Source organism: Netta rufina, assembly GCF_964035555.1.
Source record: "Netta rufina genome assembly, chromosome: 1".
In the NCBI taxonomy this organism is placed as follows: domain Eukaryota; kingdom Metazoa; phylum Chordata; class Aves; order Anseriformes; family Anatidae; genus Netta; species Netta rufina.
In genome coordinates this window covers 141,869,068-141,892,726 of record NC_140123.1, presented here as the reverse complement: position 1 = coordinate 141,892,726, position 23,659 = coordinate 141,869,068, and the positions used below count along the sequence as shown (strand labels likewise).

General features: G+C 43.2%; 1 protein-coding gene across 1 annotated transcript in view; it reads left to right on the top strand.

The window, feature by feature from the left end:
- CACNA1C (calcium voltage-gated channel subunit alpha1 C) overlaps positions 1-23,659 on the top strand; it is a gene marked incomplete at both ends in the record, with an annotated part of 472,734 nt that overhangs the window by 424,789 nt on the left and 24,286 nt on the right. Inside the window, 2 exons of the mRNA XM_084282170.1 lie at positions 17,945-17,977; positions 20,929-21,057. Of these exons, the coding sequence (XP_084138296.1) occupies positions 17,945-17,977; positions 20,929-21,057 (162 nt within the window). The remainder of the gene's footprint in view (positions 1-17,944; positions 17,978-20,928; positions 21,058-23,659) is intronic.

The following is a 23,659-nucleotide window of genomic DNA, read 5'->3' as shown; positions in this document are numbered from 1 at the left end:
CAGCAAGATTTTCCCCAAGTCTCCTTGTATTTGAGTCCATAGAAAAGACTTCCAAGTAGAAAGGAGAGAATACTTTCATTTTTCCAAATTAATGGGGGCCTATCATAGAATCGTAAATTGGCTTGGGTTGGAAGGGACCTTAAAGATCATCTGACTCCAAGCTCTCTACTGTAGGCAGGGATGCCACCCACTAGATCAGGTTGGCCAAGGCCCCAACCAGCCTGGCCTTGAACACCTCCAGGGATGGGGCATCCACAACTTCTCTTGGCAACCCGATGGCAGGAAAATCTAATAGATTCTTTTGAAGAAATTCACAGTTATTTTGTATAAATTAAAGAACTTCCTATATCATGGTTTAAATCACTCTGATATACATTCCGTTAAAATTCGGTCATCTGAGAGGGTGACTGTCACCCAGGCTTCCTTCTGCAGTTTGTGGAGAGAAACACCTTCCCAGGCCAACTGATTCCTCTCCACCTATGACAGGGGAAATGAATTGCTTTCTGGAGGTGCCCATCCAGTGACTCGAGATTGTCTAGGTTTGTTAGGTTTGTCTAGACGCCCAGCTCTCAGACATTAAAGTTAAGCAAGATAAGTCACACTCATGCTTGGCATTTTGTCAAGAAGGTCGCATTGCTGCTAATTGTGCTATGTTCAGATCTTCAGTCTCCAGGGCTATCCATACTAGTGTGTTTAATTTGCACGGGCAAGACTCCCTCTCTTTTCCATTCCCTGTCTAAATTCAAGTTCATGTCAACCAAAGCCCAGAATCCGGTGTCTGGTTACGGATGTCTGGGAAGAATGAGGGTGTGCCTCTGTCTAAACTCCCAATGCCTGTCTTAGCTGAGGAGGCAGCAGGAGAGGCCCTGAGTCTTTTAATAGGGTTTATGAACAGAATTTCATAATGGTCCCTGTGTTTCCTCTAAAGAATCCTTTCCTTCTATACAGTTTTTACAGATTTCTGCACACGTCTTTTTGTTACCTGGCATGTTTAAATCTTCTCTTTTTATCTAGGCAAATCCTTTGCTACTAGTTTCTAACGTTTGTTACTAAAAAAGTTGCACAATCTTTTGATGCACTGATAAATAAGCAGCAGCTATGGATGGAGTTTGTTCTGAAATGTTTTGAAAACCCTTTGCACTTATAACCCTTATTGAATAAGAGAATGTATTGTATGTTGGTTTGTCCTGTCAGATTCCCTTCCTGCTAGCAGCACTTGATATGTTACATCTGTGGCAGATGGGCTTTGGAAGTAGCAGCCCATCTTGGATGGACAGTTGTCATCTTCCCAAGCAGTGTGAGGCAGTTTATCAGATACACTTCTCCCCTTCTCCTCAGGAGCTTGTTGCTTTCTTGCTGTTTGTGGGTTTGAGCAAACCCTGCACTGTGTTTCTGTACACTGTCTTGTCTTGTTCCAGTAGACCTGGAGTCTGGAAAAAAAAAAAATGCCAACAAACTCCACTAATTGGAGATGTTTAGCCTGGTCAGGTGCAGGTAAGATGTTCTGCCCAATGCATTAGAAGCTGACAGACGTTTGTGCTAGTGTTCTGGAAGGTGCTGCTCTTGGAGCTAAGGGACAGCTTTCTTTGAGGTCAGTCAGCAAAGACAGAGACACCTGGCACAGGTTAGTCTGACAAGAATCTCTATGAGGTTCATCAGCCATCTGCACTGAGAGAAAGCATGGCCAGCTGGTGCTGAGCTGCCATAGCTGTAGTTGTGATGGGAACCCTGACTGACAGGCACTGTGTGTGTAGGTATGCGTTTGCATCTATTTTGCAGTTCCTCTTTATTCCTTTTGACAATTATTTCTGTTTCTTGAAAAGGAATTTCCCAGACCAAAACCTTCATTAAGATATATGTGAGTGTGCATGTGTGGGTCTTTGTGTGTGTACTCTGTTGGTTGTAGTACATGTTCCTGAATGTGTCTGGATGCCTGTGTATGGGCTACAAATCAATAGGAGAGTGTACAGACATGAACATGTTTGTATGTGAAAGAGTGTGTGTATGCAAGAACATGTATATGTGTTGTGAACGGTTGCTGGTGGAAACACATGAGTTGTTTTGTATATAACTGAGTGTATGAACATGTTTTCTGAGCCATTGTGGCTGTCCTAATGTGCAAGTCTGATTTGTTCATGGGTGGGTGTTTATATCTGAAAGTCTTCTGTATGCAGGCATGCTCATCTGCATGCCTGTGGGTGAGTGTAGACTTGCATGTCAAACTCAGCATATGTTTGTTAGCATGGCTGTGCATTTACACAGAGTGAGAAGGCATGTACTGATCAGGCAGGTCCCCAGGTTGTCTTCAGCACTTCTCAGTCCTTTGGGGAGCCCTCACTTTTAACACCTGAATGGTAAGTCCAATTGCATCACATTAGGCCCACTTGGTTACAGCAACTTGGAAACACCTCCCAGGTCCCTCCAGCCAGCCCCACAGACACACAGAGATGCATCTCACACCACTGATAATGTGCAAAGCATGGGTTAAGATCTGGCAGATATGAAAATTTCAGTGAGTGATGCAGTTTCTGCCAAAGTCACTTGTAAATTGCTTTATTTTCAATCTTGCTCCACAATTACATTTTCAGAACTTTGCTTCTCAGTAAGCACTGTGCATCTAACTTCCTAGCCACAAAATGAAGAGTTCTGAGAATATTCTGTAAATTAAGGAGGTGTTAATCTGCTATTAAAAAAAAAAAAAAAAAAAAAAAAGGCACATTACCATGCTTCAACTCTCTCTAAGTGCTAAGACCAAGCATGATGTTTAGGTAATAAATTTAAAGATGATGTAATATATGGGGTCTGGGAGGTAGAGCCTGTGGGTCTGTGGGTTGCGTTCCTTGGGCTCTGCCTAGATCCCTATGCCTCAGTCTCCCTATCAGTAAATTGGAGATTGTTATTATTCCCTCAGTTAAGAAAAGATTGCCATTAGTGTTTCCAAAACACTTTAAGTTCCTCAGAGGAAAACATTATGGTGATAAAAAATGATTACTATCTATTATAACAATAATAGGAGTGAAAATGTTACAGGAGTTGAATAAAAGACAGCAAATTTGGAATATATCATCCCAGAAGTAGCCCCAAGCACAGGCTTGCATTTCCTTCCTTTCCACATCAGCAGACACAGCCCAGAGTTCAGTGCTGTGAAGCTGACTGACAGCCTGCTGTCCCCTCCTCCAGGCAAAGAAAGTTTCTCATTCCAATTTGTTGTGCTGTGTCAGAGGGGGAATCAAGTTTGATTTGTGCTCTGCACTACAGTGCCCGAAGTGATGAGAGAAAAATGACCAGACCCTGAGCCACTGAGAAAGCTGCTAATGCAGTGTCCTTCCTCTCAGCTGGGAGAGGAGCCAACACCTTTCTGGTCAATAGGGTCCTTTTTCCTTCATCCTTTCTCCTGCCAGTGTCAGACCAAAGACTCGCTGTGGCTGAATCTTTGTTTGCCACTAAAGCAATGCTCATAGAGGTGCTTGCTGAGTTGGATGGGTTCCTGTGGCCAGCTGAGTCTGCAGCAGGCAGCTCCTGTGCAGATGTGTGAGTTACAGAGGCATGGTTGGGTGGGAGCATGTGTGTCTCCAGAGCACCAGCGTGGATACCAGTGACTGTGGGGATGTCGTGTGTTTGATTCTGTCTGTCTGTCTTGAAAGGATGTTGGGGAGGGAGGGATTGTGCCTACCTGTGAGCCTGCTGCTGAGGGGTTCTGCCAGTGCTTCTGAGTGTGTCTGCATGTATGGGTACCTCTGTGTATGTCAGCTGTGTATGTCTGGGAATGTATGAGGATGACTGAGGCAAAACATCGGACTGGTATACATCCCACCTGTGCTACTCAGTGGCCATAAAAGTACTCGTGTTTTGAGTGTGTCTGTGGATCCTGGAGGATGTACAGAGGAAGAAGTATGCATGACAGGTACCCAGTGTGATACAGCAGATGTGACAAGAGCCAGGGGTGAGCACGGGTACAAGATTAGCACTACCAGGGATAGGGAATTGCTGACTTGTGGCTTGTGTGAAATAATGGAGTATTTCCCTGGGTACATTGCCCTCCTGTTGAAGCAGTACATGTTTTCTGGAGAGCATTGTGTCAGGTCCCAGGGTCAATAGAAATAGGGTTTTTGGTTTTTTTTTCTTTGTTTGTTTGTTTGGTTGGTTGGTTGTTTTTTTTTAATGAGGTTTTAGGAGGAGAAAACACGAAGGTACTATGTTGTGTGTGATCTGATCCATGGTGGCATCTGGGAGATTTAGTACCTAGAGGTTTCAGGAAATTGCAGCCCTATGAAGAAGGTTAGAGAGGTCCAAAACCTTTCTTGCTGTATTCCTTCCCTTGGAAAATGCTGGTCAGGTCTGTTGTGCCCAGGCCTAGTGCTTTGTGCATCAGGTTCATGAGGGCTGAATACTTTATATATCGCATTTCTGAAGAAGTTTCCAAATTGCTGGTAGGAAGTCATCCGAGGGCTGCAGTTTTGTTGATTCCTGACTACCGGTGAAGTAAGGCCAGGAAGGGTGTTCAGATCCCAAGGATACTTGGAGACCTGTACATTGATTTTCCCGTTAGTCTCCTTCATTTCTGAAGTAAAATAGCTCTGGCTTAAACCAGACGCATGAGGCCTTTCCTTACAGTCATCCTGCTTTTGGTGTCAAGAGGCTTCATATGATTTGTCATGGGCTCCTGCTCCCATTCTTTGGAATATCTGACAGCCTATATTTAAGTCTCCTTATCACCTTCTCCTGCACTCTTCCCTTTTAACCCGCCCCCCTCCTTTCTTCCTTTTCTCCCTTGCTTTCCTCTCCCTCGTCTCCAGCCACACTAAACTTCATGAGTTCATTTTCACCCTCAATCAATGTGTCTGAAGGCAGAGAACCAGTGGCTCTAACCCTGCAGTCCTTATCCAGGCAGAACTGCCGCAGGGCGTTCGGCCTGCGCAAGGCCTGGAGCAGGCAGCCCCAGTGACACGGTCCTGTACACACACACACCCCGCAATGGGAGCAAGGATCGGTGGAAGGACGACATACATCTAGCCTGCACCTCAGTTGGGACTGGCATTCATCTCTGTCGCTGCGTCTGTCTGTCTGTCTTTCTGTCTGTGCCTGTCTGGTTCTCTTGGCTTCCACGCCCTTTGCTGCTCAGATTTTGGCCGTCAGCTGCCACCAGACACAAAATAGTTTCTAGAACCTGCAAGTTCATTTGCCTTTTGGAAAAGGCAGAAAAGATCGCCTTCCCTCTGTCCTTCCCTCCCTCTTTCCCAAATGCCATCTGGGTAGCAGAGGCCTCCAAATTATGTAGCAAAGGGCTGGAGAAGCACAGCGGCTTCTTTTGACATCCATGTTGTCATACCCTTACTGCTGCCATCCTAGAAGTTGTATGTAGTCCTGAGCTATCCCTGTGTGCGTGTATATGTATGTATATATGACCTGTTTTCTTTTGGGGAAAACTACTGATGGAATGGATTGGGGGTGGGGGGATCGGGTTTGCCTTTTTTAATGTCTGGTGGTGTTCTTTATCACTAGAGTAATGCAGGTAACGCACCACCGTGGCCCCAGCTTCTCTGTGAAGGAAGCCAGGTTTAAGCATGGTTGTGAGCTGTAGCAGTGGCAAATGCTGGTGCACAGTGCTTTGTTTTGCCTCTGGTGAGCATCAGGAAAGGTGCCCTCAGCTCTTCCCTAAATTACACTTATGTCAATTAAAATTTGACCACCTTCCATGTCTAGCCAACAATTCCAGTGCCTGTTTTTCACCCTGTGTTGGTGAGAAAGAAGCATCGTGAGACTGTCTGACCACAACCATGTTTGAACAAGGTTATTTTGTTTTTATTTATGTATTTTTTCATGAAGATGGGGCCTTTTTTTTTTCCTTTGTATTAAAAAATGTTGGTTTTCTGAGTGCATTTCCAGAGTTTATAATATGATTTGCCCCTTCAAAAGACTGCTTTTGGTAACTGTGTAACTCCTGTTTTTACAAAAAAAAAAAAAAAAAAAAAAAAAAAAACACCAACAACAACAAAAAAAAAATATGAAATATGGGCAAAAAGATTAAAATGTGTGTTTTTTGCAGAAAAGGGAGTAGTGAATGCCAATGGCTCCTTCCTCAGTTTACCTGAGTATTCAGGCTGTTACTAGTGACTACCAATCTTAGCAATGCACAGCAAGAATAAAGCATGTAGTTCCCGCTTTGAAAGACTCTCCTTATGACCCAGTTTTAAGGAAATACCTCGATACTGTGATTTCCACAAAACTTCTAGTTATACTTGCTTTAAACATTATTCCAGGTGGATGGAATAATCAGGACATATTTTAATGCTGCTTATAAGAGTAGGATAAAATTAATTTTGCCTTGCTGTGTAAATATAACCACACACAAGCTAGTTAATTAAAATATGAGAAACAGAAGATACAGAACATGGGAGGACAAATCCTTGTAACCTAAATGTAAAAGCAGTAAAAGGAAAGTTAGATAGCCCTATACTTGTAAGGCCTGATGCACAATCCTGTCTGGAATCTTTCTGAGTGAAAATATTCACCTTAAAACGGTGGGGCACCATGTCTCATTGGCTGCACTGGGGACTGGGTCATGCCTTTAATTACTGCAGGCTTTCACATACCCAAAACATTTGTGGGTTTTAAAGCTTTTAGGGAAGGAGTCCTGATTTCATATTTGACTGCAAGTTAGTGTTACAATAGCGATAAGAGCGAATGGTGGAACACAAAGTACTAGAGGCCTTGTCCTCTGTTGGCTCAATGGTGACGTAAGTGTGTGGCAGATGTATTTAAGTGTAAAGAGCTCTTTAAAAAGATATATCCAGATTTTCTGACCAATATTTATCTTTTCTTGTAATTTTTCTATCACATCACTTTAAAAAAAAAAAAACTACAATATTCTGGTATCAGCATTTGCAATATGATATGCTTATATTTCATTTTCCTTTTAATGCCAATATGCTTTTCTACAAAGCTAGTTAAAATGCTCAGAAGAAAAAAAAAATAGTAAATAACATTAGAACTACCCCAAGCTCATTATATTTTCCATTGGTTTGCTGGCCAGGATAAATCATTCCTTTTGCATATAAGAAGTTTCTTTTAACTTTGCCTGAACTCTCATAGAGATTGTATCTTTCTATGAAACCACAGAAAATCTCTGACTCCTTAGATCATCTCTTAGTATACTCATGTCATAAGCACCATAAGCTAGATGTTCAAAAAGGTGCTTGGCTGAGTTCAGATCCAGCTAGTTTTCTCATCTAAGGCAATTTCTTGAAGCAGTGAAAGATGCTTTCTGGCATTTTATTCTCCTTCTTCTAAAAGCTACTTTGCTTAGAACACCCAAGGAATTTTCCAGCATTGCTGATCTGCATATGCAGATTGCAGTACTAAAGGCTGCACAATCCCCTGTATCTTACTCATTCAGTTTTGCTGTAAAAGCTTCTGGTTTTCATCCAATTTACAAGAGCTTTTAACATCAGTTCTCCAAGACCTCATTGCGTGCACTATCTCTTACTATTATGCATAGCTAGAGATCTGCTAACTGGTTCCAGATTGCACTGCCAGTTGCAATGAAAGCAACGAAGGTGACGGGAGAAGGAAAAAAAAAAAAAAAAAAAAAACAAGCTCTTTATGTGTTTATGTGTTCCTTAATCTTTTAACCTGCTGCTTTCCCCAGATTTAGGTAAAATGTTGGGTAGCAGAGATCACATTTCCCATTCTCAGGAGCACTGGGATTAGTTTTCATTAAGGCAGGAATTAGTTCCCTTCTGCCTACAGTATCAGTGATTTTCCCTGTTTTTCTTCAGCCAAGATACCATCAGTCCAGAGGAGAGGCTGTTGCCCCTTGTGAGAGTTTTTGTGCCAGGCACGCGGCAGCAGTTCAGCATGGTGATGGGTACCATTCTGCACACCCAAATGCCCAGATCAACAGGAATTTTTGAGGTTCCCATTATATAAAGCTGTCACTGTGTTTTTTGGCTGGTAGGCAAGAGAATGTGACCTCCCAGCCAGATTTGTAATCGAGGGTAAACATACCTAAACTAGTTTTACTCTTTCTAATGTAGACAATATAACACCCTTTTAGCTCCCACACCCCTCCTTGCACGCTCATATGTACCAACCAGACAAACATAAGGGTGGTGTTGTTTTTTTTATTTCTCACTAGACAACTGTTTTTAAAATAGCTGTGCTTTTACCTTCCCTCACTGGTCTGTTCTTCATGGGGACTGTCTGGCACAACATGCCAACAAAATGACTTCTGCTTTATATATCTTCCTAGACATCTGCTAAATGGGACCCATTCCCAGCTGCATCCAGATGACCTCGCTGTTTACGTTGGGTTGCTGCTTATGGTCAGGAGACTGATAGCCAAAAATGTCTATCTGGCTCTAATTACTAGTAAACCTGACCATGTCGCAGAGCAGTGGGACATCCCAGCTGGTCCCATCCCAGTCTTTTGTCTCAAAATCCATTTTTAACCTGGGAGATGCCAGTCATCGGTGCTATCTGCTGAGCCTTGTCTGAGTGACTAGGAGAAAATCTGCTTCACCCACAGCCAGTTCAAGTGTTTTCTTTTCCTAAGCTGAACAGACATGACAGCAAAGATGCCTCAGCAATAAAGAAGCACTTGTTAATACAAAGACACTGAAACAAATTGATATTTGGAGCTTGGGATTTTGAGTCTCATCTGTTTGATCAGACTTGAACATAGTAAATCACATACAGTGAGCATTGCATTTTATCCAAACCATCCCTACTATTTTTTTTAACTGACAAATTCATAAAATCAATAATCATCTATTCTTGGAAAGAGGTGCAGAACAAAAAATGTTTCTCAGTAGTTTTGTAACAGCTAGCTTCAATCTCCATATGACCACCTATAAAATGCTCTGATAATGCCTGTGATTGGCATTTCCAATCCCAGAATGGTTCACAGGCTCTATTGTACCACACATTAACATACAGAGATCTAGTATGCCTCTGAAAGCACCACATTTCTAGGAAATTGCATGCTCTGCATCAACATTAAATAACTTTCTAATTGAAAAGGCAATGAAAAGGCGCAGCCTGTGAATTAAATACTAACTGCTACAAATCTCAGATGAAAATTGTCCATAACAAACTCTCTCTTTGGGCTGCTGGTGTCTCTGGCCAGCATCCCTTGAGCAGAGATTCATTACTCAGATGTAAAAGGGGCTGCCCTTTCACTTGTATCCACTGGCTCTTGCAGTGCACAGTCCTGTTGCATTTGAACAAAGGTGAATTGGGTTTTCTCCTGGTGTCAATGGGATGTGCAGTTTCTTTCAGCACCTTCATCAGAGCATAACTTGGTCTTTCATCGTCACCCTGCCCGAGAGCCTTTGGGCTTGCCAAAGGAAGGATCCTGGCAACAATGCAGAGTCTTGGAGCTGGTACACTGTCTGCCTTCCTCCTCAGGAAAACCTACACGTGATCTAGTCTGCATCTGTCTCTGTTAGTGCACGGAAGAGTTACTATTTGAAGGAACTGGAGATTTTGCTGCAAACCACAGGTCTGCTTCTGGCCTTAACACCACTGGTGTAATTTTCCATTGGTTGCACAGGAGTTGTAAAGATGCAGCTGACTGGATTCATGCATTCCTGCCAAGCACACCTCAGTAAACCAACCCTTCATACTGAGCTTCCAGCAAACCTTTTCACAGATGGAGACCGTGAAGGTCTCCTCCTTTCTCACATATGCAGTTGAGGCTGCTCAGAGAAACCCCCATGACACCATTATGCAGAGAGCATCAAGTTTCAATCTGTTCTTCATCATTTCTTCTTCCTAATCCTCTTCCCACACCATGCAATCCTATCAGCTAATAAATAAATAATTAACAAAGAGCAGTAGAAGAAGTGGCTCAAATGCTGAGTGCACAGAAGACAAGCACAGATGTGACAGAAGATGGACTTGCTTCTAGGAATTTACTTAATTCATCAGATCATCATTCCCCAAGGAATATGAAGCCATTAGATGATACGCATGCTTTCACAGCACTGCTACAAATAAGATGAGGTGATGGATTTATCTGGGTGTTTGGGATGGGAGAACCTGGAGATAAAATGAATTGTCCTTAGGAATGAGCCAAAACCAGAACCAGGCTGTGCTCCATTTGGAATACCAGCATCACAGATTTTCCTTCCTCTCTCCCAGACAATGAAAAAGAAAAAAGAAAGAGAAAAAGGATCCATGTAAGAGAGAACATAAATCTTCCTAAAGGGGTGGAGGAAAAGAAGACTGTCCTTTCCATCAGAGTGATGAATTTGGTGTTTAAAAGCCATGTTAGTTTTGCCATAGGAAAGATAGTGAGACCCACTGGACTACTTAGAAACAGCAATGAGGAAACCATTGGCATTGATGGTAATGGAGCACAGGAAAGCTGGAGACCTGTGAACTCGGTGTTTTCACACTTGCAGTCTCCATCTTGCTCAGTGGTCTGGTCTGCTCCCAAGGTCATCCCTTCAGTCTGCTTTGGGCTGGGGCAGCCTCACTGGCATCCGTAGAAACCCTGCACACAGCTGGCCTTTCAACATTTATTCTCATGGCTCACTATCTTCAGAGCCTTCATTATCTGTATGTTCTAGGCCTTTCTTTGACTCCCCATCCCACAAATGCAAATAATAATACACAGGCAAAACGCACCTGCCTCTCCGAGTCAGACCAGTCCTTGTGCCTGGAGATGAGCACTGCGTCTCTGATAGCGTTTAATATCTACTTGTTTCTCAGAAACTCCCCCCTAGGCCTAATTACCATAAGACTTGAACTCATCATTTACCCAGAGCTAATGAGAAGGATTATTAAAACATCCTGAAAATTAAGAATAATTTGCATAGGCATACTTTACCAATTGTTCTGCTTTTCCTCTGAAAGTCATGAAAAAAATAGGGCTTTCAGCTGTATAAAAAGGGACTCTTTCATTAACGGTCCAGTAATTGTCAATCTAAGGCAATTTGCATAACCAAATTAATGCAATTGACTTCCCTTATATTTACCTTAAGCACTTGAAACCATAAGATTACTGTCTCACAATTTCATGGATATATATATATGAAATTAATTAATAAGCTATTCAAATTGGTATGATTTGCATATTTGAAGCTAATTAGAAAAGCAAGCTCTAGAATTTCAAAATCTTAGAATACATAGGAAATGAAGGAAAAAAAAAAAACACACACACACACACAATAGCTGCAAGACTCGCTTGCGGTAAAAGTTACCTTGAACTTATTAACTATTTTTGGAATAGGCTTTTGTTCACTTGGAGATGCTAATATCTTCCCCAGGATCTGAGGTTTTGTGGAAAGTATAATGTATAGTTGCATTCTCATGAGCTAGCCCTGTATGAGTGTTGACTCACATGGTTTAGTGCCAGCAAAAATGTAACAATAACCTTCATTGCAGGTGTCATATTTTTCCTAATCCCCCACATTATACCAAAGAAAAATTTAATCCCCTAGTGCAAGAGATCTTAGTCTCTTCTGCAGGGCTGTCTGAAGCCTGTTACATTGCTTTTCCCAGGGAAATCTGCAAGGTGTTCACCATTTGCCCCAGCAAAGGCAGTGTCATACATGATGATTCCCTGTTTTCCTGTAAGATGGTGCCCTTTACCAATAGATGTTAAATACAAAGCTCGACATATGAAAATTAAACAAAAACCCTCTGTTGCTTCACCCAAATTAGAGCTATGAGGAGGCTTGATTTTTTTCCTTTGTTTCACAAAATCTTGTAATTCCAATATGCTTTTCAATTTTAAAATAGAATACAAATGGAAAATTACATGATTTCCAGTAAAAGAACGTTCTAGCAGAAGTAGATGGGGAAAATCAAAACATTTGTTTCAGTAAAGTAAAAACACTTCAGTCCAGGATTGATTATTTTCATAGTTATATAACATTTCTAATTGAAATGAAAACTCAAATTGAAATGTGCGGGGATAAAATGTGAGTTGCAGTCTTACTAACATTTCTGAAATGTGTTTTTTTTTCAAAATTGACATGTTTCTACAGAACATTTCAATTTCAGCATCAGCATTCTTCTAACAGAAAATATTTTTGTAGCAAAGAAAATAATTCTGTCTAGTTTTATTCAAAATATTCGCAGAAATTCTCAAAGAAATGCACACTTAATGGAAGAGTGCAGCATTTGAACAGCTTGCCTTGCTTTTTTTTTTTTTTCCCAGCTAATAATTTGGTTTCACTGTAAGGTTGTGGGAATTGAGAATTATGCCATCTGCAGTCCAATAGTATTCCTTGTCAGAGAAATACCAGACACATTTCTGCCTGGCCTTATAATAACTTCACAGACTTTGGTGGCCAGGTAGATTATCTCTAGAGTGTTTGTTAATAAAACCACACACAGCAGTGGCAGACAGATGACTCTGGGGGGGTTGTGGTAACTCCACGGTGTACTGCCAGCAGCCAGCTTGTTTGGAAACCCTAACTTTTTCTCTCTCTCCACAAAGAGTTGTGTTACTCAGCCTCCTGAGTTGCTTCAGCCTTTTGACACTACAAACACAAGAGGAAGTCTAGTGGCTTGTCTTTAATTACATCTCCGTGGCACTGATAAATTCTAAATCTCTCCTTCTCCTGTAGCCTAGTAAATTCTTGTTCTTCTTGAAGCTCATGTCCTTGCAGATCCTGCCTCTGCTTGTAAGTGACCACCATGAGTCAAATAAAAATCCCCAGAATAGCAGTGCTGTTGGCTTGCAGTTGTCCTATTTGTGGCCTCTACACCCAGTCAAGATAAAAGTGGCCAACCATCTGAAACAATCCTTCAGTTCTTTCCAACTCCCTGCAGCAACAAAATCAAAGTGCTGTTGCCTACCAGCTATCCCTAATGAAACTGCTTTTAATTCCCCTCAAAATCTTATTCATGTTTGTATGATGTGGTCATCTTCTCTCTGTCCAAGAATGTCACAGCTGCAGTATGGCTATGGTAGGCAGCAGCCTTGGAGGACTTCAAGATACAAAGAACTTGAGTGCAAAAAGACTGATATCCTAGAACAGTGAATGAGTTACACAGCACTGCAGCCTGCTCACATGAACTCTACATTGCAGATTCTCAGAGGCATCCTTCCTGCAAGAAGTAGAAAAAAGCAAGAGGTAATCACCTATCACCCCCTTCCTCACTGAAGAACCAGTGGACAAGCTTCCAACAGATACAGCATCTTCATGGGTAACTTTTCATTCTCCAGTCCTCAACACCAATCAAGGAAACAGGAGACATCTGTCACCAACAACCAACTACTGCAAGTGATCTCTAAAGAGTTTCATCCGCAAGCTATGTTGTCCTCAGTGGAGAAATCCCATTAGCAGTTGTTGGCCACAAAAGGCAACATAAGCATCTGACCAACTTGTTTTCTTGAGACATATGAAGATGCTCTATCATATCATGGTGCTAAAGTACTGAACAGATTTCCTCTCATCTCTTCAAATCTAAGACTACCAGGCAACATCAGAATGTGGCCATTATAGCACTGTGTTGAGTGAAACAACTGTGGGAAACAAAGCAATAGTAACTCTGTGCATTCGAGTTGCTTATAGGTTCCCTAGATCAAGCCAGGCCTAACATTGGATTCTGCCTTGCACGGGATTACAAAAAGAGATTCCTCCCCATAAATAGAATGAGTCTTACTAGAAAGTAGGAAATTTTACTGTTCAAAGCTAGGAAAAAATTCAGCATGAACTTATTAGCACATACAGAGGCTATGCTCAACATCTTCAGTGTGTCCAGTGGTGTAAAAAATCAATACCATCAACAGTGCTGGTAACAGGAATGCCACCTGCCTGTCATCCCAATGATAGTCATGCTCCTACAAGTACTGAAACATACTTGCTGAGTAGTTAAGGAGCCTCCATGGATTTATTAATTACCAACCTAGCGGAGCTCCCCTGTTTCTAGGTGGTATTTCTTTGAAAAGACCTATAGTTGTCAGCAAACCAGCCCAAAAAAAAAAAAAAAAAAAAAAAAAAAAAGAAAAGGATCTCAAACCTCTCAAAGCATTCCTCCATCTCTAGTGTTCCACAGGGACAAGGAGGGATTCATGCCTCTTCTCAGGATTTTTCTACTGAAACTTTCATTTGAAATTATTAACTCACCTTATTATTATCTTCCGAATCTTGATCTATCCAGAAGATATTCAAAGTCATGTCTATTTCAAGGGGCTTCAATACCACCATGATGGTACAGCTTTTAGTCTTTTTGCTCATGTTTTTGCTTCTGTCTTTATGGCTCTGAATGCAAGTTATCCCTTCTCAAAAAAAAAAAAAAAAAGAAAGAAAAAACAGAATTTGTTCTGGATTACAGAACAGCATTTTGTAGTACAATATTGACTGTTATACAGCACCCTTAAAACACTGAAATTGGATCTCCTGGAGTGCAAACGTTATCCTCTCCTATTTTTCAAAGCATTTGTGTTATATTCAGCATCTGGAAAGCCCCTAAACACAGCAATCCTCTTACCTCTGTTAAGCAATATTTCCTCGACTTGGTGGCATGATCAGATATGACTCATATGTGAGTCAGTGTAGACGTTCAGGAGACTCTGATGCTCCCTGTACCAATTGGAGGTGGTATGTTCTTTGGGAGTAGCCATCAGTAAGACTCAATCCCACCTACCCAGGTGGAGCACTTTTTATTTGTTAACCAGAGAGCAAGATTGGCAGGAAGACAAAACAGTTACCTTATTTTGAGCTGTGTCCTCTGAGATTTTAAGTATGTCTCTTGAATAAGCATGTCTTCTTTCCTGGGAACCTCCTTACCTGGGATCCTGAATTCGTGATGGGCATAAGCTGTACCTTTCATTTTTGTGCCTGCAGGAGCTTTAACAATGTGAACAGGTGAGCAGCAGCTCAAGCAATGTGTCCATGTGTGCTCTGACACACACTGAGCATAGTTAAAATGAGGTACCTGTGGGCAACAATAATCTGAGGAGCTTTCCAGACATGCTTCAGGGATCCCTCAGACTTCATCCTGCTCAATCTTTACTTCAGCTTTTAGTACCTGCTTCTCTGTTTCTTGACCTCTTCTGCTCCTTAACATCTGTTACCTTTTTTAATAGCGTAACATTTAAAAAAAAAAAAAAAAAAAGCATCCTGCATCAGATATTTCTCCTCTTACCCCTCTTAACCTGCAAGTCCCCTTCTATATCAGTCTTACTATGTCCCTGGATGTGTTTGTGACATCTAATTCCGGTCCCTTTCCTCTATGATAGAAATTGCTCAGAGCATCATCTCTTGGCTGATCTCACTGTTAGTGTTGTTGCCTTTTCTTAATTCAGTTATGTGCATGCTACTTGTGCCCCAAATGACAAGAACAGGGTAGAATAGATGAATTTCCGTGGCAGATTGAACCACATGCAGAGGAAGAGGTGGTTGCAAGTAAAACAGTACAGCCAAAGCCACCTTCTGTTAAGTGGTGTTACTTCTATAAAACCTCCTTCAAATATAACAAACAGATGAGGATTTGCTTTTGTACATTGTTCTGAGATTTGTAGAAATGAAATCCTATTCACTTCAGTGGGGCAATAGACACCAACTTCAAATCCAAGTACCTATCACCATGTCTCTATCCCTGTGAACAAGTGTGACCTACTAAGTTCTCAGGTGCCAGGTGCCTGTCTTTGTCCTAAAATTAGCATACCCTCATCATTTGCAATGTTACAGATTCTCAGAAAATCTAGCAATAGCTCTCTGTATTATTATTAGAAATGGCCACACTTTAAAGTCCCAGTAAGAAGTTCTCAGATAACTGTGCTCAGGTGACTCTTTGGCACTCATGGAAGATGGAAGGATTTGGCTCCTCTCTCAAATTACTGTGGACATCAGAGAATGTATTCAGCAACCCACACAACTGGGGATTAATTCCTCTCACCCCCATATAATCATGCACAAACTACTGTATGAGTACAAGCGTATTAAGAACCTCTGCCCATTTTGCTTGAGTTTGTACAACTATCACCTGTCAGCATTAGCAGAAACTTTCCTGCACTGCTTTTGAGCCTTTATTATAGGTGGTGATATAATATCCTTCATATCTGACCGCGTCTTGTAATACAGACCAGTTAATTAAGGGAATAAGAGTGGAGTAAGTCTACCTCTACTTCCCTTTCTTAGCAATGCCAAAGATTAACAGTGGCTCCTAGTTTTTCAACATGTTGACAACTCCGCCAAGTTGAGCATCTCATATCAACAGTGCATTTTAGCTCATTACATAGCCATATTGTTTTATACAGATTTTTTTTTTTACTGTTAAGTTACTATTATCCTCCCTTTCTGATGAAATACTAAGAATATCAAAGTGACAATTAAGGTATAGTATTCCACAATAACTTATAAGGCTTCTTCAGACAATCAGTCACAGATGCACTGACACTGTCAGCCAGGAAAGATGCTGGATCCTGAAAGGTGCTGAAAAATATTTGACTTCCTTCAGTCAGCTTGAAGGAGCTTTGTACCTAGTACCAGGAAAGGAGCAACCAGCAGAATAAGGATCCTCTTACTGTTAGAAAAGATGATTGGCAAAACTCATAGAGAGAGGAAGGGAGATGGGGCAGAGAAATGCACTGGTGGAAAGGAGAGGTTTGCCCAGCAACACAAAATCAAAATCTGCAAGAAACATCCCAATGGACACTGCTCCCTTACTTGGTATTCAAGCCAACATTTGCCTGAAAGTTTCTTCTGAAAAGAAAACATAAGAGCAAGCACATGAAAGAGAAGGATAAAAGCAATGAAAGCTGACAATACCAACCAATGAGTTAACCCAAACAAATATCGCATGGTTAGGAATAGCGTGGGTTTTTAATTGGTCTCATTTGCCTATATGACCAAATAGGCTGACCATCCAACATACAGTTTTTATTTTGGTAATATTGTGCCAGCTTATTTTGTACAGTGTCCTTGGAGAGCAGAAGCACACTGTGGGAGTCCTACATGGCATTAGAGGTGATTTTTGCCATTGGCAGAAGCAGTACATCAGTTTCAGCTTTAGTAGTGTAGTCACAAGAAGTAATGTCAGACCAGTTTGGCATATGAAAGAGGTTTAAGCCTGAAGGATTACACTACCATTGAACTGAAGGACTCCTGATAACATTGCCTTTATTTAATTTTCAGTTCTGCTTTTTAAACTTAAAGATATTTGCTGCCTTGGGTGTTTTTAAGAATTGCTTTCAGTAGTGGAAGTGGCCCCAGATGTTATTCTGGGAGTGTCAAGCAGAGTGTTTGCAGCAGCTAAACCCTTCCAGGGATGACTGGGGCTCAGTTCAGCTCTGCTTGGCCTCAAAGGATGTATCCGATGGGTCCCTGGAGCTTTGGTGTGAGGTGGGTGAAGGTAGAGCACACTAACCAGCTTTAACAACACACTTTCCACAGCCAGTGGTGGGTATTGAAGGGTTGCCAAGAGCTAATTACACTGTCCCAGCCCATTTTCTTAGTAACAACAATGTAATCACCCAGAACTATATGTAGAGGAATAGGCGTATATAGACAGAAAGTGTTGCTTTAGCACCAGGATATTATGGGTTTACAGATCGGATTGATGCACTAGAAGCTGGCTGCTCCCTATGCAGGCATTGCCTGGATCTGAGCTGAGGAGCTAAATCAGCCCCCTGTACTGAACTTGGTAGTAGTGACACAAGAAACATTTTAACAGTATCAGTGCCTCCACTGCCTGGATTCAGGATATCTAGCACTCAAAAGATACTGGGTCAAATTCGTGTGTGGTATTAGTGGATACAGCTCACATCATTGAATTCAGTGGGAGTTGTACCTACTAATGCCATGGCCAGCTTTGATCCTGGGCATCCCAGGGAATGAGCCCAGCCTCTTGTGCATTTCTTTCACACTCCCTTTTGCCCTCTTCTGCCATTTTGTTGCTCCTGTGTTAGCCAAGACCTAGTTTACTAGGGCTCTTGATTGGAGACTTATTACAGCTTATTTCTGTCTGCCTTTCTTTAAAGCCAGCTGAACATACCCAATGCTCTTCCTCTATGGTAAGACCAAAAATACAGACCACCCTCCCAGCTTCTGTGACACTCTTTCTAACACACTCCTTTATTCTCTTCCCCGATCACGAGTTCTCTCTCCAAGCCCAGCCTAGTTATTTGTGCATGAAGCTGCCATGTTGTGTATTGGTGTGAGTCTGGTGTTCACATGAGCTGTGAATATGCTGCACATGTGTACTTCTTGTGCATCCTGAGCTTTCCTTTGGTCAAGTTAACTGTCGTTCTGCCTTCTAATGAATCACCAAGAGAGAACCAGACCTGGTAAGATTTCTTGTTAGCAACACACTACATCACAACCAATGTGATGCTGAATGTGATTTCACATCCAGGCTTACAGACTAGAAAGGACTGGAGCTCTGAAGCTCCTTTTCAATGAGATGTTGTCAGTGTAACATTTGAGTTCATACTTTGCACAAATAAGAATAAGCAGTGCAGTGGCACACACAGATTATGCTGCTTTGGTGTACAAGGCTGTTCCTAAGCTACACCAACAGCGCTGCAGTAACTCCATTCTCTGATTGCCACCTTGGAGAACTTCCCTCCTCTGGCAAAGATGTACCTTCAAAAAGCAGAGGAGAAAGTAAGCTACCGGGACAGTGGTTAATGTGTAGCCACCTAGTTTTAAAATGACTGTAATCTCCTGAGGCATCACTGAATATTTTTGGCTACATGTTTTGATGCCAGCGAGTTGCAGAGATGTGTGTCAGGGAGAAATTTGTTTCACTTTGTCCACTGTGTAGATTTTGTCTATCACAGGACATTTGGAGGGCATGAGAAGTTTACTGCTTACATCTCCTGCCTCCTCTCAGCAAGGAAAGACAAAGCAATACTAAAACATCTGTCCAGACTCATGCCCCAACTGACTGCCATCCAAAGGGTCAAGCCCACAAGGAGAAGCAGCAGGTAGAATAAGAAAACACTTCTTTTTTTTTGTCACAACCATAGCAGTAGTGACACCCACACAATTTTTAAATTTCAACCTCAATTCTCTTTTAGGTAATATTGGAATTTATCTCCTTAGGAAGAGTCAAAAGGTGGCCATAAAACTTCTGTAGGCTAGGGAGAGACCTTACAGCCAGCCCTCTAGGATGATAGTTCTTAGGGTATTAATTGCCAAGAGTTTTGATTTTTTGGTAGCTACATTCCCTCCTTTACCTCAGAACCATTCCCTCCAGTTCACTGAAGCCGTCAGACTGTTGTCCAAGTCAGAAAATAAGAATGATGTGAGATTTAGGGAACACTCAGGCTTTTCCGTGACACAGCCTGTTCCCCTAATCTTTTTCGCCCCGCTACTGCGTGGGCAGCTAGCGTCAGCCTTTGCTGCAGACTGGAGGAAGCTACCCAAAATATCCACCGGTGATTCACATGGATAGACAGACAAACTGCAGCTGTAGCGCAGTCCTGAAGTATTACAGGCATACACATCAGCAGGCAGGGCTGAGATGCAGCCGGGGCGGATGGAGCCGAACACAAACCTGCATGTCCCAGGTGGGAAACGGGAGCACACTCACAGCACAGGTACACGTCCTCATCTGCACAGCTGGAGTTTTAATCCCAGAAACGTACATCTGGGCAGTTCCTGTGCTTCAGATTTTATCAGAAATGCAGAGGCAGATGCGGCTTTTGCTGCCCTGTGGCAGGAAATCCCAAGGGTCTGTTCTCTCTTGGTTTACACAGTGGTGAGTAGTTAACAGCAGGGGGTGATCTGCACTGTTTCTTCCTCCGAAACGTTGCTCTTTTGGTGTTTAGACTCCAACTCTGGTCTTTGCAGCCTGGGTGGGGACAGAAGGAGGCCTCTGGGCACTCCGTTGCTCCACAGGCAGGTCCAGTGGCAGGGTGACAGTGTTATCTCCCCACATGACAGGAGGTTACGTTCCCACAGTGCTCCTAGTGGAAACCCCCAGTTCCACAGGCTTCACACAGCATTTAGGGGGTTAGTGAACTGGGAAGCATCGCATTTTCTGTGCCTTGCCTCCCCTCAAGCTAGACAGCGAGTCCTCTGCAGAGGCCCAGGTACGCAGGCTGGCAGCTCAGCGCTCAGGAGGAGGCTGCCTTCACACATGTGCAGGCTGAGGAACGTCAGGGCCAGCCCAAGGGAAAATGCTTAGGGACAAAGCAGATGCTGTGAGGAAAAATTAAAAAAAAAATAAAATAAAATAAAAAACAGGCCAGAAAAAAAAAAAAAAAAAAAAAAGAGTATTTAAAAATACCACACGCTTGAACAGTAGCAGTGAAGCCAAAAGAAAACGCTTGTGTTTTTTCTTTAGAAAAATAAAAAAAAAAGGCAGTGCACAGACTGTGGGAAGTACAAAGGGGTCATGAGAAAAGCGAAAGGCCCAGAAGCAAAGCAGCAGGAGCTGGTGACCACAGCTCAGCCCCCAGCAGCACAGCCGCAGTGGCACAGGGACAGCAGGGCTGTGGGGCCGGGGGCAGCACATGGCCGGCCCCAGGGGGGTTTCTCACCCCACAGCAGGCCTGGGACCTGCTACTGCTTCCCAGAGCAAGCAGCACGTGGCTGGTGCTCACAGCAGGTTCAGCAGCTGGATCAGGGGCTTGCTGGGGTAAAACATCTGAGGCAGGTCTAAAAAGAAAGTGTCTCTCTCCTCCAGTAAAATATCAAGGAGAATTAAATCTTTCCCATGTTAGGGAGAATGTAGAGGAGGGAGCACAATCAACCCCTGATCCCTAGAAGTCCAGGCAAGCTGAAGGGAGAGGCCAATGGCCTTGGTAGCCCCCATAGGTAGCCTCATCACTGTGGGAGAGAAGACAGGACAGAGTGGCCTCGGCCATCCCTGGCGTGCTGGGGCAGTGCAAGGCCAGGGAGCGTTACCAGGACAAGGAACAGTGCAGTGAGCTCTCAGCATAGCGTCCTCTGTGGCCCAGGGCTCTTGTTCCTCCCGTGCTGTTGTAACTCCTGCCTCTGTGCCAATGGCTTCCAGAACGCAGAGGAAAACTCTCGCATCTCAATCACCTTCTTCCGACTCTTCCGCGTGATGCGTCTCGTGAAGCTCCTGAGCCGAGGGGAGGGCATCCGGACACTGCTTTGGACCTTCATCAAGTCCTTCCAGGTATTCCTTCACTTGTTTCGCAGCAGGACATAACCCTTTCATTTTTTCCCCTCGGTTGACCCTCGGGGAGGGTTTTCACCCACATGGCCACTGCCCAAGCTGAAAGGATGCTCGTCAGAGCTGCACGTGGTACAAGTGAGCCTCGAGTAAACAGGGCTCAGGGTGGATGTGTTTCATCTTTAAAGCATGAGTAATTGCTTGAGACCTTCCTGAACCGCCTTGATAGTTCTGTTCAGGTCAATTACTGTCTGTCTGTAACCATTCAATCTTTTTTTTCTTTTTTTTTCATTTGTGCTGTATTTTATATCTGTTGATTTAAGTGAAATTCACAGCTATGGGGAAGGCAAGGGCCTCAATTAAATTTCCATTAAGCCTTGTTTTGAGGCTTTCCAGTCAATATTATAGGTGTGTAGCCCCCGTTTTTTCGTTTTCATCGATGAAGAATTTCACCTTCTTGGCCCTAAACCTTTGGCCTTGGTAACAATGACAATTATTAAATTGCTGCTGCTTTTACCCTGGCAGCAGGTGCATTTCAGTGCTAGGTGAAGTACCACAGTAGATAGCAGAAGGCAAAGGAGGCCAGACAAGACAAAAATCATCACCTCTGGAGACAAAACTAACACCAAGAGATAGCTAATTTCTAGAACAAAAAAAATAAATAAATAAAATAAAAAATATATATATAAAAAAAAAATGCTTCCAAACCAGCCACTAACCTGCAGAAAAATGCTGTGCAGAGATGAATGCATCCTGCATTTTCCACTTGACCAGACTCAGTAGGCCAGCACAACCTGGCCAAGAGCCAGGGCAGATCTGGAGGAAGCATCAGGGAAGGATGGCACAGTAATACAAATGGTGATCTAAACATGAGGAAAGATGTAGGGACACGCTACTGGACAAAAGCATGAAAGAGTGACTTGCACAACACAGCAATCTTGAAACAGCTACCACATATCCCTCAGATTCAGGCTTTAAATGGTTGATTGCATTTTATTGACTCAAATGAGAAAGCAACTGACCAATTCTTTAAAACTGGAACCTCACCAGCTATGACACAAGCTGAGACCAAAGCCTGCGGTGCTGTGGATCACCCTGACTTCTGTCTCTGTTAGCAGGAGTAGCACATGTTTACACTAGGGATCAAATCTGGACGTTTTCTAGTGCAGTTCTCAGGTGTAGCTGTAGCATCAGGCTTGTGCAAATGATTCTCATTTTGCTCAGTCCTTGACTGCCAAAGGTTCTGATATGGCACAGCAGTTTTCTGACACAGCTGCACCATGGGGCCGTTTTCCCATTGCTGTCATGGTTGCTAAATTTCAGGTTGTTATTTGGGCAGCTCCAGTGGGAACCATTTTGTCTGCATGCATAGGACTGAGATTCCCTTGGCACAGCTCAGCATCCCCGATGCAGGGGACAGAGTCACACTTTCCAGTTCCTGCTTCCCCTCCCCATGCCCCCTGCGCTCCTCCAGCCTCCATAGCAATAGCTCGCCCTTATCCTGAGCTCAGCTTGCCAGGGCTCTTGGCTGGAGAGGATGAGATGGATGGGAAAGGGAGTGCCTGGTACTTCCCTCCAGTGACCTCCAGACCTCTTTGATTGGAGAGTCACTTTTAGGCAGGGTTGAAAGGTGGTGGGAGAAAGTATCAAGGGAGGTATCTTCCACAGCAGGGGGAATTTAAAAAAAAAAAAAAAAAAAAAACCCTGCAAGCGTCTTTTCCCTTTAAAGCCTTTCGCTGTTTATAATATGGTATTCTCTGCTTAGAGCTCCTCCTCTTGCAAATTCTGGGAGGTTGCTTTAGTAGCTAAGAATAGCCCCGGCACTGAGCTCCCAACTCAGCTACTCTCACCATGAAAATCTGGGATCCCTGCAGACTTTGTCTGGCACAAGCTCTGCTCCGTGTCCCCACATGCTTCCAGGAAGTCTTGTTGTTCGCACAGGGCAGCCTCATAGGCAATGGACTCATGGAGGAATTCAGATCCCATTGTAGCTACGATGTGCTCTGTGCACCTAACGCCCTATATGTAGCTTGGAGCACTGCTCAGAGGAGCGTTGGTGGGAAAATGCTCAGCAGGGTTTCCTCTGGCAAAAAGCAGGCTGGCAAGCGGGAGGAGTAGGAAGTGAGAGGGGTGCTGAGGGCAAGGCAAGGCCGTGGGAATCAAAAGGACAGAGTGGTAAAGCCAGGGAAAGATGGGGCTGGAGGAGGACACAGACAGGAGAGTGGAATGTGGGAGATGGGGAGCTGAAGTAGCCACGGGGAATAAGGAGCAGACATGAGTGGGAAGGAGCATCAATAGGCTGAGCAGAAAAACATGGAAAGAAAATGGAGAGCAGGAGAGAAGACACTCTTCCAAGCCCTGTGTGAAAGACAGAACTGGTAAGGTTATGTCCTTGAGGTCCTGTCTGGACACTACCTTGGGAGCTCTACTGAGGTTCTCTGTGAATCAAGTCCCAACTAGATCATCACAAAATGTGTGGAGCCCAGTTCTGAGCTAGTGCATCTCCACTGGCATTGTGGGGTAGCCATGTAGATTCATCTGACCCTATAAAACACAGAGGAATCTCCCTCTGGGTCTTGAGATGATTATTATAGACACTGATTAA